This window comes from Tauraco erythrolophus, chromosome 17, assembly GCF_009769465.1.
Source record: "Tauraco erythrolophus isolate bTauEry1 chromosome 17, bTauEry1.pri, whole genome shotgun sequence".
Taxonomy (NCBI): Eukaryota; Metazoa; Chordata; class Aves; order Musophagiformes; family Musophagidae; genus Tauraco; species Tauraco erythrolophus.
The window spans coordinates 10,352,259-10,363,154 of record NC_141481.1 but is presented as its reverse complement, the minus strand read 5'-3'; the positions used below and the strand labels follow the sequence as shown (position 1 = coordinate 10,363,154).

The following is a 10,896-nucleotide window of genomic DNA, read 5'->3' as shown; positions in this document are numbered from 1 at the left end:
AGCTCAGAAGAAAGAGAAGTACAAAAATCAGCACTGAGTCACCTAATTGCTGGAGGTGAAGACCTGTTTTTAATGAAAGATGAAAGGAGTCCTTAATTGCCATTCTAAAGATAAAGAGCCCTCCCAGTTTGTTGTACATTGGGTTTTTAGTGTACAAGCATCCTGGGTATAACAAGACTTTGGACTACAATTAAGCAAACGATATAAATTTAGCAGTGTCACCATCACCCCAGCTGATATAAAAAGCAAAAAAGTTCCATTAAAAATTAATAGGTCTGGGAGTCGAGAGACCTCAGTAATAAGCAGTGGAGTTTCCCTTCTGTAACAAGTCAGTTTTTCAATTTGCTGATACTTGAATAATTCCTTGGAGTCTCCTGAACTGCACAACCCTGAAATCATGAGAATTCTAGTACTGAAGATGTTTTCCCAGCAACCTGCTGTCTCCTTCCCTGGAGCATATCTGACCCATTGCCAACATAATGCTGGTTTTAGAACTGTAATTCCTTCACCAGACAGGACTGATAAAACTCCACAAACAATCCACAGTTCTTTAAAAGCAAATCCCTTCTCTCTCACTAGCCCCTTCCAATTTCTGAGAAAATTGCAGTGGCAGAAGACCTGATTTTTAGTATCTTCTGTCTTTTGCCAGGTGTAGACCCTGCTTAAGTAGAATTGTGTATCAGCAGCAGAGCTGCCTTCTCCCGATAACAGCTGCTGGTACAACACTCAAGGGCTCTGTCACACAGAGAGCTGTGCACAGAGTGACAGGTAAGTGTGCTGACTCATTAAAAGGCACAGAGTAAATCTTCAACCTCAGCAGCAAGAAATTCAAATGACATCTCACCCCCTTGTACTGCTGCAGGGATAACATGGAAGGAGATCGTAGAAGTCCTTCCCCTGCATTAGATGCTATAGGCTCCATTAGCCCAAAGTGAGCGTTGTGTTCCTGCCTCTCCATAGGCTGCAGGAGGATAAAGGATCCCAAGTAACACCTGAGTACCGGAAAAGAATACAGCATGGTTTGACCTACTGGTAAAAGTACTGTTTTTTTTTCTTTCCAAAAAGCTTATTAGCACATGGCAAGACTTGCAAACTAGTTTTCCTTCAGTTATTAAAAAAAATGGCAATTTTTTCTCAGAAAAGTGTTGCCATTAGCACTATAGCTGCTGTTTTCTAATTGTTTACCAAAGCTAGGCAGAGATCTATTTTTATAATGAAAAAGCTGCAGGTGTCAGTTTCTCTTCCTAGTTAGAAGCTATCCTAGTTCTTTAGGAACAGAGAACAGGAACACTTGAAATATTCAGCAAAATGGACCTGCTTCTGGCTTCAATTAAAAACAAAGTCAGCTTTTTAGTGTCACTGCTGAGATCAAACAAGTATGTTATCTCTAGAAGAAAGTTTGTAACGTTAAGAATGATCAGCTTTTGACTCCTTAAATGCCATCTTGTGCTCTAGACCTGAAAATGCAACAGGGAGTTTGAGAACTCTGGTTTTAGAATGGAGATACAGATGAGGTCAAAACAAATGCCCCTTAAAACCAGTCTTCATCAGTTTTAGCTCTTCTGGCTCTAAAAGGAGCAGGCAACAACTTGTTTTCAGTCACTGTTTTGTTTTTTAAAAATGTTTCCTTACGTAGGCATGGTCTGGTGCTTTCTTAAAAGATGCAGGACTTAAGAAAAGAACAAATGCATTTCTTTAATGTGTTTACTTTGAAAAACAAGTCATGGTTTATTGGAAACTGCACTTTTAAACAAAAAATTCATCAGTATTAAAGTAAAGATTTTCTAACCCATTTAACAAAACAATCCTTCTCTCCATTCAGCATTAACACTTCTTTTTATCCTCTCTCAAGAAAGACTTCATTACGGGTAGCAAAAATTCTCCTCTATAAGAAAACTGCTTAAGCACTGCTCCCTCAGGGAAAACGCTGTCTTCAGTAACAGTCTGCTTCATTCTCCTCTATGGTCCCTACAGTAGCAAGGATGTCCTGTAAGAGCGACTGAGGGCTTTTCTCCACATAGTCACTGGTTTTATTTAGCTCATCATGTAGCTCTATTAAGTCTATCGTACGAAAAGCTAGCATCATGCTCTCTGGATCTTCAAAATCCACCCCATTACCATCATCTGTGGGGAAGATCTTGGCCAGAACACCCTCCCTTAGTGTCCTTTGTAACCAGGCAATGCCGTGTCCTGCAGGTAAATCTCCAGTCCCTTGTGAATCCTGCAGGGTACTAATTGGATTAAAATGACTTTCCAAGTGAAGCAGTATATCGCAGGCTCTCTGACCTACTGGTTTGTCACAGTCACACAAAGACCGAAATAAAAAGCTCAACAGTTTTACTCGGCAAAATATCTGCAGCGACTCATCCTGATGAATGGAACTAGTGACTTCAGATGAGACGGGACCATCTGGGCATTCAGGAAGGCCAAGCTGGCAAATTGTCTGATGGCAAAAAACTTGAACCATCTCCAAACCACCAAGCCTGACTTCCCAGTCTAAGTCATGCTCCACAGTTTGGATCAGTCTAGAGACAAACTGCTCTGTATCTTCCAGGTGACCTGTGCAGCCTTCTCTCAGCCACTTGGTGAAGATGTTTATCACAGCTCTCCTGGGAAAGCCCTCTGGGTCCGTTGACAAGATTTCTTGAAGCTTTGCTATGGTGTTCTAAATGTAAAAAGACAAAGAGAAAGCACAATGAGGGGAAGAACATACAAAGAAACAAGAACAACAGAAGTAAAAAATCCAGTCTCTTCATTACTGGTTGTGAAATCTGCCTGCATGAGACTGCAAGTAACTTCCAAAGAAAGTGCAAAGTAGTACAGCAGAACTGTTCTGCTTGATTCTGCAGTGGGCTACACGAAGTCATCATACCTCTTTATTATACTGATTCCCCATGACAGGTGACTCTGAAGCAAAGTCAGTAATGAAAGCCAAGTGTCCCACAGCAGTCACAGCACTCGCTCGCACGTAGCTTTCTGGATCCTCAAGAAGATTTTCTGTAAGCCTCGGCACCTCCGAAGACAGGAGAGACTGCCTGAACTCGTTCTGGTCTGTAAACAAGACAGCAATCCAAAGAAGCAAGGCTTTATCCTCTCAGAGCATGAAGCTGGTTCCAACGCAAACAGTTCTTTGCATCATAGAAGGATGCCCACTGACTGCAGGGACAGCTGCCAGTGAGCTGAACCACTGCAGAGACTGGCAGCTGCTCACAAGAGCACACTCTGTGTCAGGCTCCCCATTTTCCAGCGGCTTGGTGACTTTCAGTCAAGCCCTGCTAGACACTGGAACTTGGAAAAATCCATTTACAGTTGTTCTAGCAGCAAGAAAAAACTTTATCTGGGCAAGTGGGGACATGGTTTCAGCCCCATCAAACTTACGCCTTTGCTTAAAGGAGAAAAAAAAATAGTCTTCCTTTCTTGTTGTCAAGGAACACAGCAAAGAGTGCAACTGCAGCACTGAGAGGGGCTGCAGGGGAAACTACTACTGCAGCTGAGCGTGCCAGATACTTCCTTTGTGACCTGGGGACAACAGTAGTCGACAACATCCCCCTCTCTTCCAACATCAGAGCTACTGCAGGAGAATTAACATTGCCCTAGTGCTACCTGCTGCAGAGCCTGAGCTACCAGTAAAGTGGAAAATCAGTAACTAATCCAAAGTATGCAAAGCAGATCTAGGCTTTTAGCCTCCTAAATCCTAGCCCCTAGCCGGCTGAGTGAAACCGAACAGACTCCACTGCAGAGTAAACTGAAAAAAGGGAAAGTATTATCTGCCATTTATCATTGTTGTCTGCCTTGATATACGTGTCTCAACATACATGACTGTCTCAACACTCCCCAGTTTAACTCACCAAAACTGTTGTTAAGGAGGGCACAGCAATCTCAGTTCAACAGAAAAGTAAAATAAGTTTATTAATCTTTCTGTCAGATTTTGATTATGACCTAAGAGTAAAAATCTTGACGCTTCTTTCTTTTCTTAGCCCTCCAGTTACAGGTCAGAGGATGCTTCACAAGCCTGACTGACTTTCATAACGTTAAAAGAAATACTCCTCCAATCTGAACTGTTAAATCTCTGTACCTACCTCTCAAGCATTCAATCAGGACAGTGAGGAACTCCAGAGAAGAATCTCTTATTTCCCAGCAAGGACTGCACAAACGCTTCTGCAGCACCAGAAACACATCTGTAAAAGCCAAGTGACATGCTTGAATGGACACGAAAGGTAACAAGCCTTACAGAAGCAATCACTCTACAACCTCTATATCATTTTATCTGATGCAATCTTTTTTGCTGCTGCTGTGTGCTTCTCCCAGAGTTCTTCAAAGCACAATTTGGGGCAGTTAAACTTAAATTCAACATAATTGTGAACAAATGAATCCTAAGTGCTCTGAGGAGGAAAGGTAGGCAAGAGCAGGTTTCATATATGCCACTAGCTGCTGTTTGTCCCAACTTGAATAGCTTCATTACCTTCCAAAATCTTTTGCTGCCACTGACTGTTGGAACAGGACAATTCCTGCAAGTGCACCAACCACTTGGATGTAGCTTGAAATGCCTTCTTTAGAACCTGAAGCAAAATAAAGCAGATTCACGTTACTACAGGAGGAGGCATTGTTGCCTTTAGGCTAGATAAAATTTGGTTTAGCCTCCAACTTACAGAGAAATTCTCAGAGTAAACAAGTATATATGCTTCCTTACTAAGAAGTAAGCCACAAATAAATGGTGCTTACGTAACATTTCTAACAAACATGTAGAAAATGCCTGTTCTCAGCTTAGCATTATGAAGTTCTAGTACCTCCAGCTTTTGAGTTGTCATCAGAGTCATTCAAACAAAACAAAGTAAGAAACAAAACCCCTTAATGCAAAGAATTCAATACTTAAGGGCCATGCCAATTTAAGTATGTTGGTGCTACTCTTAGATGTGATGGCTTCTGTCTTTTCAGGAACACTCAATGTATTGGTCAATTACTTGCTCATTAAAATTTTAGCTATTTCTTGCCAGCCACCCAGAACCAAGAGAAGTCTCCTACATATTCTAATATAAACCATGCTATGAAGCAACTATTGTCATTTTCTCAGAAATATACCCCACTGGGGCAAGCTAATAGACTTGGATCTCTCCTTAGTTCTATACTCACAGTAGGGCTGGTGTTTGGACTCTCCAGGTATGTCAGAAGGACATCAAACAGATTTCCAATGGGTGCGTCACAGCCTGAAACACAGAAGGACCAATGGTGAGAGAAGGAGCAGTTGAATCGTAACTTAACTGCTGGAATACAGAAAGACACAGGATTATGAAACTGTTTTGGAGAAGAAAGCAAGTAGAATCCTCAGAGTAAAGGAGACACATCTGACTTCTCACAACTACTAAAGCCTTTTAATTACAGCATTGTCTGCCCTAGCTCATCAATAGAAAGCAAGGTTAGCCAAGACAGCAGGAAGAACTGGAAAAAATGAACAAGCTTCAGAAATGGAAGTGGTAGTCAGAAAGCTCTGTGAAAGGGAATGAAAAATTCTGCAACTACAGAATAGTCAAGTACTTCCAAAACTTAAAAAAAAAAAAAAAAATAAAGTGCAAAGATTAACTCACCTATTCGCCCTGAGAGTGCTGCCAGGACATCAAGAGCTGACCTCTGTACTCTGAAGCAATTGATCAAGATTCGGCTTATCGTGCTTCCCAGAGCAGAAGCTGGACTCAGGAAGCCATTACAGAATTGTAATGTCGTCACGAGAGAGCGCAGCAAAGATGTATAGGGTAAATCCACTCGCATATGAAGCTACGGGAGGGGAGAAAGAAAAAAGTCTTCAACAGAAGTCTCAAGCATGCATACAGAGCAGGAGGTTTTGGTCAGGAGGCATCAAAAAATTGCAATTTCTAGTGTGTTCTTAAGGTACCACACCGCAAATAACTACAAACAAATTATCTTCTTCTCTCCCAAGAACTATTGCTCAGATGGGAGGAGATTCTTCTCACTGCCTGGGAAAGCAGTTCAATTTATGTTTTTTTGCTGGATGAATAATTGCAGCAGAAGTCAGGTATGGTAACAAAGCCTGCGAAGATGGATTTAAAACTAAGTGTAGTCCCTCTTTACAAGCCTCAGTATTCCTTCATTATCCTGCTTGGAGTCTCCTGTGCTAGATTTCTTTAACATATTGAAAGCCACACTGTCAACTCCTCTCCGCGTTCTGTTAAGCTCTACTGCAAAAGTTTGCAACCAATCTTAACGCTGTCTTTCAAGGACCAATTTGATCCCCAGGCTTTTCTCCTTCTCTGAATGTTACCTGAGACAGCAGCTCCTTCAGATGAGCGAGGGTCTGACACAGAAGACTAACACAAGATGACTTGGAGGACAGAAGACTTTCAACAGCGGCAGGATCACTAACAGACTCATCCAGCAAACCTAGAGGACCAAACAAGGGAAGAGCTCAGGTTGTTAGTGAGTACAAAGGACTCTGATTTTTAAAGTTAATCAAGATTTTCCAGTGATGCAGTATGAATATCTCTTCAAATACAACCATCAGTACAATGCTGCACTTCACCACAAACACTGCTGCTGTCCTTGACCTTCTACTCTTCCTCCTTCAGTTTAGCCTGCACCAGACACTTAAAACACTAGCAAGCAGACTAGGCTCCAACTGTTTTGTCACAACTGTACCTGCATATTCCAGAGGCTGGGAGGCTGCTCTCAAAATACAGTCCATTGGCTGCAGTAGAACAGTCAGTGCCTGAATCCTCACATCTTGTGGGCTTCAAGGAGAAAACAGCAGTTACCAAAACAAGAACACTTCAATTCCTTCTCAAACATCTGCCCCCAAATGCTGAGCAGAATCATGTTTTTCATGCAGGCTTCTAAACAAGCCAGCAATGACAGTATTATCACAATCCAAGCCTTTTTCCAAGCTTCCCTGGCTACCTGAAAGCAGAGGAGAAATGGCTCTGGAATTTATAAGCAGCCTTATCAAGCTATGCAAATAGTGGGATTCTGTGTAAGAAGGGGGTTTCTTATCAACAAAATGGTGTCCTTGTATCCTAAGACACAGGTGTTGCTTAGCCTGTAAATCAGTATCCGTATGTGCTGTATTCATCTGATGATTTCTTGATGCTTTTTCACTACCTAAAGGGGAGTTATAGAGAAGATGCAGGCAGACGTCTCAGAGGTGAACAACCAGACAAGAATCTTAAATTCCAACAGGGTACATTCCAACTGGACATACAGAAAATACTTTTAATTGTGAAATGAAAGTAGTTAAGCACTGGAAAAGGTTTCCCAGAGAAGCTGTGGAATCCTCACCCTTGGGGATATTTGAAACTTGAATGGTGAAGGCCCTGAGCAACCTGATCTATCTCTGATGTTAGCTCTGCACTGAGCAACAGGCTGAATTAGATCACTTATACGGGTTCCTTCTAACCTACGTTATTCTACAACTGCTGCAGAGTCTCCAGGTGCACGCTTCCCTAGACAGCACTGAAAGCTCTTGCACTAATCAGTGCTTTTGTGAGAGAAAACTGAACACAGACCACTGGATCTGACAGGTAGTCAAACTGTGCCCATCTTCATCAACCTGGCAGTATAAAGGTAAAGGAGTTTGCTATTTCTTCCCGAAATTAGCTGGCTGTAGGTAAGATGCAAGTGTATACACATAAACATGATACTGGCTCCTTTCATTTCTCTCTTTGAAACTGTATTATTCTTACTACCAGTGTGGAAGCTTGTTAGCTACTGGCATGGTTCTTGCCAGTCTTACGTGTTATGGAATGTAGTGGAAAAAAACAGTGAGGAAAAACAACAGTTCTTGGAAAGACACCAGAGATATTAGTACAGAAACGTTTGCAGAGTGCAAAAATTTCATTGAAGTAAGTCTTACCATTTGCAGAGTCTCAGAATTCCCACTACCAAGGGACCCACTTGTACTGGGGTTAAGTGTTCCAGAGCAGAAGTCACTAATGCCCAAAAACTGCCTTCAGAGTCACAAAACACAGGGGACCTGAGAACAAAGAAGTGTAAGTAATATGTCCTATCAGACGGTGGAAAACACATATCACTGGATCCAAGGTCTCAGAAGATTCTTACCATGCCATCTTACGCAAAAGATTTGCCAGCAGGTGCTGTACTTGAACAGTCTCTTCCGTCAAAAAGGATTCTACTTGTTTTGCTATGCCTACCCAAAGCACTTCAGTCCACGGAGCATGACAACTGCCAAACAAACTAGTTAACAGTTTCAAAGACTGCTCGATGTGAGAGGCAGAGCCGGACTGAAGGGAATCTTCTATATGCTTTATAATCATTTGGGCACACACTGGCCAGTCATAGTCTGTTGTACTGGGAGGTTTTGTTGGTTCAGACTCCACAGAGAGGGTGAGCACGTGCACCAGAAGCTGAGTGGCAGCTGAAGCCACAAACAGGCTGGGATCTCCTTGCAGAGTGAAGATCACATCCATGCCTCCTGTGTGAAAATAGAACAAGTCACTAGAGGAAAACAACAGCCTTCCTATTGCGAGGTGGAGCCTTGCTGCACTCCAACCATATATTATCCTAATTCAAGTACCACACAGCTTTAAATGGTACTGGTGGGGTTTTTTGAAATGCCATGAACATTACAAAATTAAGTATAAAGTCAGCCAGTCCTTAATGACAGACAAACAAAAAGCAAATAAAAGAAGAAAGTAAAACTGCTTTCAGATCCTCAAGTGTTTTAGTAACTCAGGAACAGAAGAGGACTTCAATACAACCTTATTAACATTCAGGGAGTTGACAGCACACTCACTGTGTGTTTAGAGAAGGAGCCTGTACCATCTCCTCTCTAGACACAAGTGGTAGGACAAACATGAACGACAGCAACAGTACTACTTTTCCATCACAGAGACAGCAGCACATGCTGCCTGTTAATACTGACACAGTGTTTTAGGCCTCTCTGTACATGGCACCTAAAGCTGCTGTTAACTGCAGAATTTATATACCTGCCTGACAACAAGGACTCCACATGTGTGCAAGTATTAAGAGATAAACGAGCCCCTAGCTAGATTTACTGCACTAAAATCATACTGAAATGTGTCTTTTAGTAAGAGCTACAAATAAGAATACAGAGAGCTTTTAATAAGCTATTTTTAACATGTGTTTCATAAGATGCCCTTTTTAGAGGGGAAAGAGGCACATCATCTTCAGTGTTTGGGAAAAAAAAAAAATTAAATGCATAACTAATTTAACAGAACCCCACCATCTTTCAATGACTTCAGTGTTTTTGACAAACAGCTTATTTTTGTCTTAAATAAATGAAAACCTGTCTCTCACACTTCACATCTGAGCAACACACTGGAATGGAAGAGACACAGAAGATTTGGGGACTCACCAGTCCTAAAAGTACTCACCACCATTGCAGAGGAAGTGGAGGGCAGGCTGGTGACGTGTCATGGTGTGCACACCCCCCACCCAGCCACTCCGCACAGATGCATCTTCCCAGGCTGTGCTGCCCAGAGGCCCGTCCTTGCCAAAGAGCCTCACCAACAGCTCCTCCTGCTGAGGCCAGAGGAGAAAACAGAGTAAATGGTAAGCAAATGGGCTCAAGAGGAGGGGCTGCCCTGTCATCCAAGTCAAAAGCACTAATAGAACCTAATAAAGGCACTAACAGAACCTCCTCTTGCTAGAAGTATCACTAAAATAGAAAATTTTCAGGATCCCGTGCTTAAATTCAACATATGTCTCTTTCGTGGACTAAGCAATAGAGGTGTTCAAACAAAAATGTCTTGGTTGGTTTTAAGATGCTAGGGACAACTTAGATATCTATCGATTCCATTAGACGGCTTTAAGCGGTTGTATGCATCTCTCCCCTCAAAGCCTTCAGGCTTTGTAGTATAAATACATTATTGTAGAAAGCAGGGCTTTAAAAAGCTCCCTCATTTTTGCAGGGAATGAGAGATTTCCTGCCAACCTACCATGGAGGGAAAACTACATCTGTTAGTGCAGTTTAAATCCACAGGATCTGCCCAGGTATGCAATGTTTTGCAATGACTGGGGTAGGACAGTGTTATCCCATAATACTGTTCTGAAGTGAAAATGAGCAGCACTACGTATTAGCAGTCATCAGTCATAGTACTCCTGTTGCAAGGCAGAAGTAAGGAGGCAGCAGCTTTACTAAGAACTGAGAAGGAACGGTTTGGTTGTAGGTCTTCATTATCACCTCACTGTCTACTGAGTTGTTTGATGCGTGCCAGAAATTTTACAAGCCGAATCCGTACGTTTTTAAGCGTTCTCCGTACAGAAGGAGGAAACAGACATGTGGCAGCAGGTACCTGGGTAGCCGACTCACCTGCAAGTGTTGGAAGCGGCTTTCGGAAGCAGCGAGTATCCCGGCTAAACGCAGAGTAAAGGACAGGATGCTGGGACTGGGCTCTGGCAGTGCCAGCACGGAGGTGATGAACTCCGTCAGACAGGGGTTGTCCTGCAGCAGCTCCACGCTGGGATCTGGCGACCGGGAAGAAGCCAGAAAGCAGAGGGTCACTGCCGGGACTTGTGTCCTCTCTCCCAACTCCAAGGCACTCGCCCGATCCGCCTGTGACCCCTCACAACGCTCAGGCGCGAACGTGGCTTCACCGGCAGCCCAGGCACGGGCCTCGAGCACTGAACGGCGTGTTCGGGCGTCGCCGAGGGACCAGCACCGCTGAGGGACGCCTCCCCCGGAGCCCCGGCCCGCAGGCCGCCCTCCCCCTCGGCGGGCACCCACCGAACCGCGTCAGCTCCCGGAACCAGTCGAGCAGCTTCTCCAGGCAGGTGTCGTCGGAGCCGGGCTGCCGGGGGTCGGCCAGGGCGGCGCAGACGCGCGGCAGCAGCAGGGAGCACTCGTGGGTCATGGCGAAGCGGCGGCGGGCCCGGGCGGTGAACCACGACTCGGGGAGGGCCATGGCGGCG

General features: G+C 43.7%; 1 protein-coding gene across 2 annotated transcripts; it reads right to left on the bottom strand.

Moving 5' to 3' along the window:
* Positions 1-1,728: 1,728 nt before the first annotated feature.
* On the bottom strand, positions 1,729-10,889 carry BRAT1 (BRCA1 associated ATM activator 1). 2 transcript variants are annotated; one of them, XM_086622292.1, is made up of 13 exons: positions 10,712-10,889; positions 10,298-10,452; positions 9,360-9,507; positions 8,065-8,437; positions 7,859-7,978; positions 6,649-6,740; positions 6,275-6,393; positions 5,583-5,769; positions 5,131-5,204; positions 4,463-4,559; positions 4,080-4,178; positions 2,873-3,051; positions 1,729-2,665 (listed from the first exon to the last, which is right to left on the bottom strand). In XM_086622292.1, the coding sequence occupies exons 1-13, from the start codon at positions 10,887-10,889 to the stop codon at positions 1,934-1,936; spliced, it is 2,553 nt and encodes an 850-aa protein (XP_086478418.1). In that variant the 3' UTR covers positions 1,729-1,933. The 2 variants fall into 2 exon arrangements, with proteins under 2 accessions (XP_086478418.1, XP_086478419.1); XM_086622293.1 differs by having other exon boundaries at positions 9,360-9,504; positions 10,712-10,838.
* Positions 10,890-10,896: the final 7 nt, after the last annotated feature.

Coding starts and splice junctions, on each gene's coding strand:
- BRAT1 (XM_086622292.1), bottom strand. CDS start 10,889: ATGGCCCTCCCCGAGTCGTGGTTCACCGCCCGGGCCCGCCGCCGCTTC. Junction 3,052..4,079: donor CCTGATTGAATGCTTGAGAG/GTAGGTACAGAG, acceptor TCTTGTTTACAG/ACCAGAACGAGTTCAGGCAG. Junction 2,666..2,872: donor GGAATCAGTATAATAAAGAG/GTATGATGACTT, acceptor TTTTACATTTAG/AACACCATAGCAAAGCTTCA.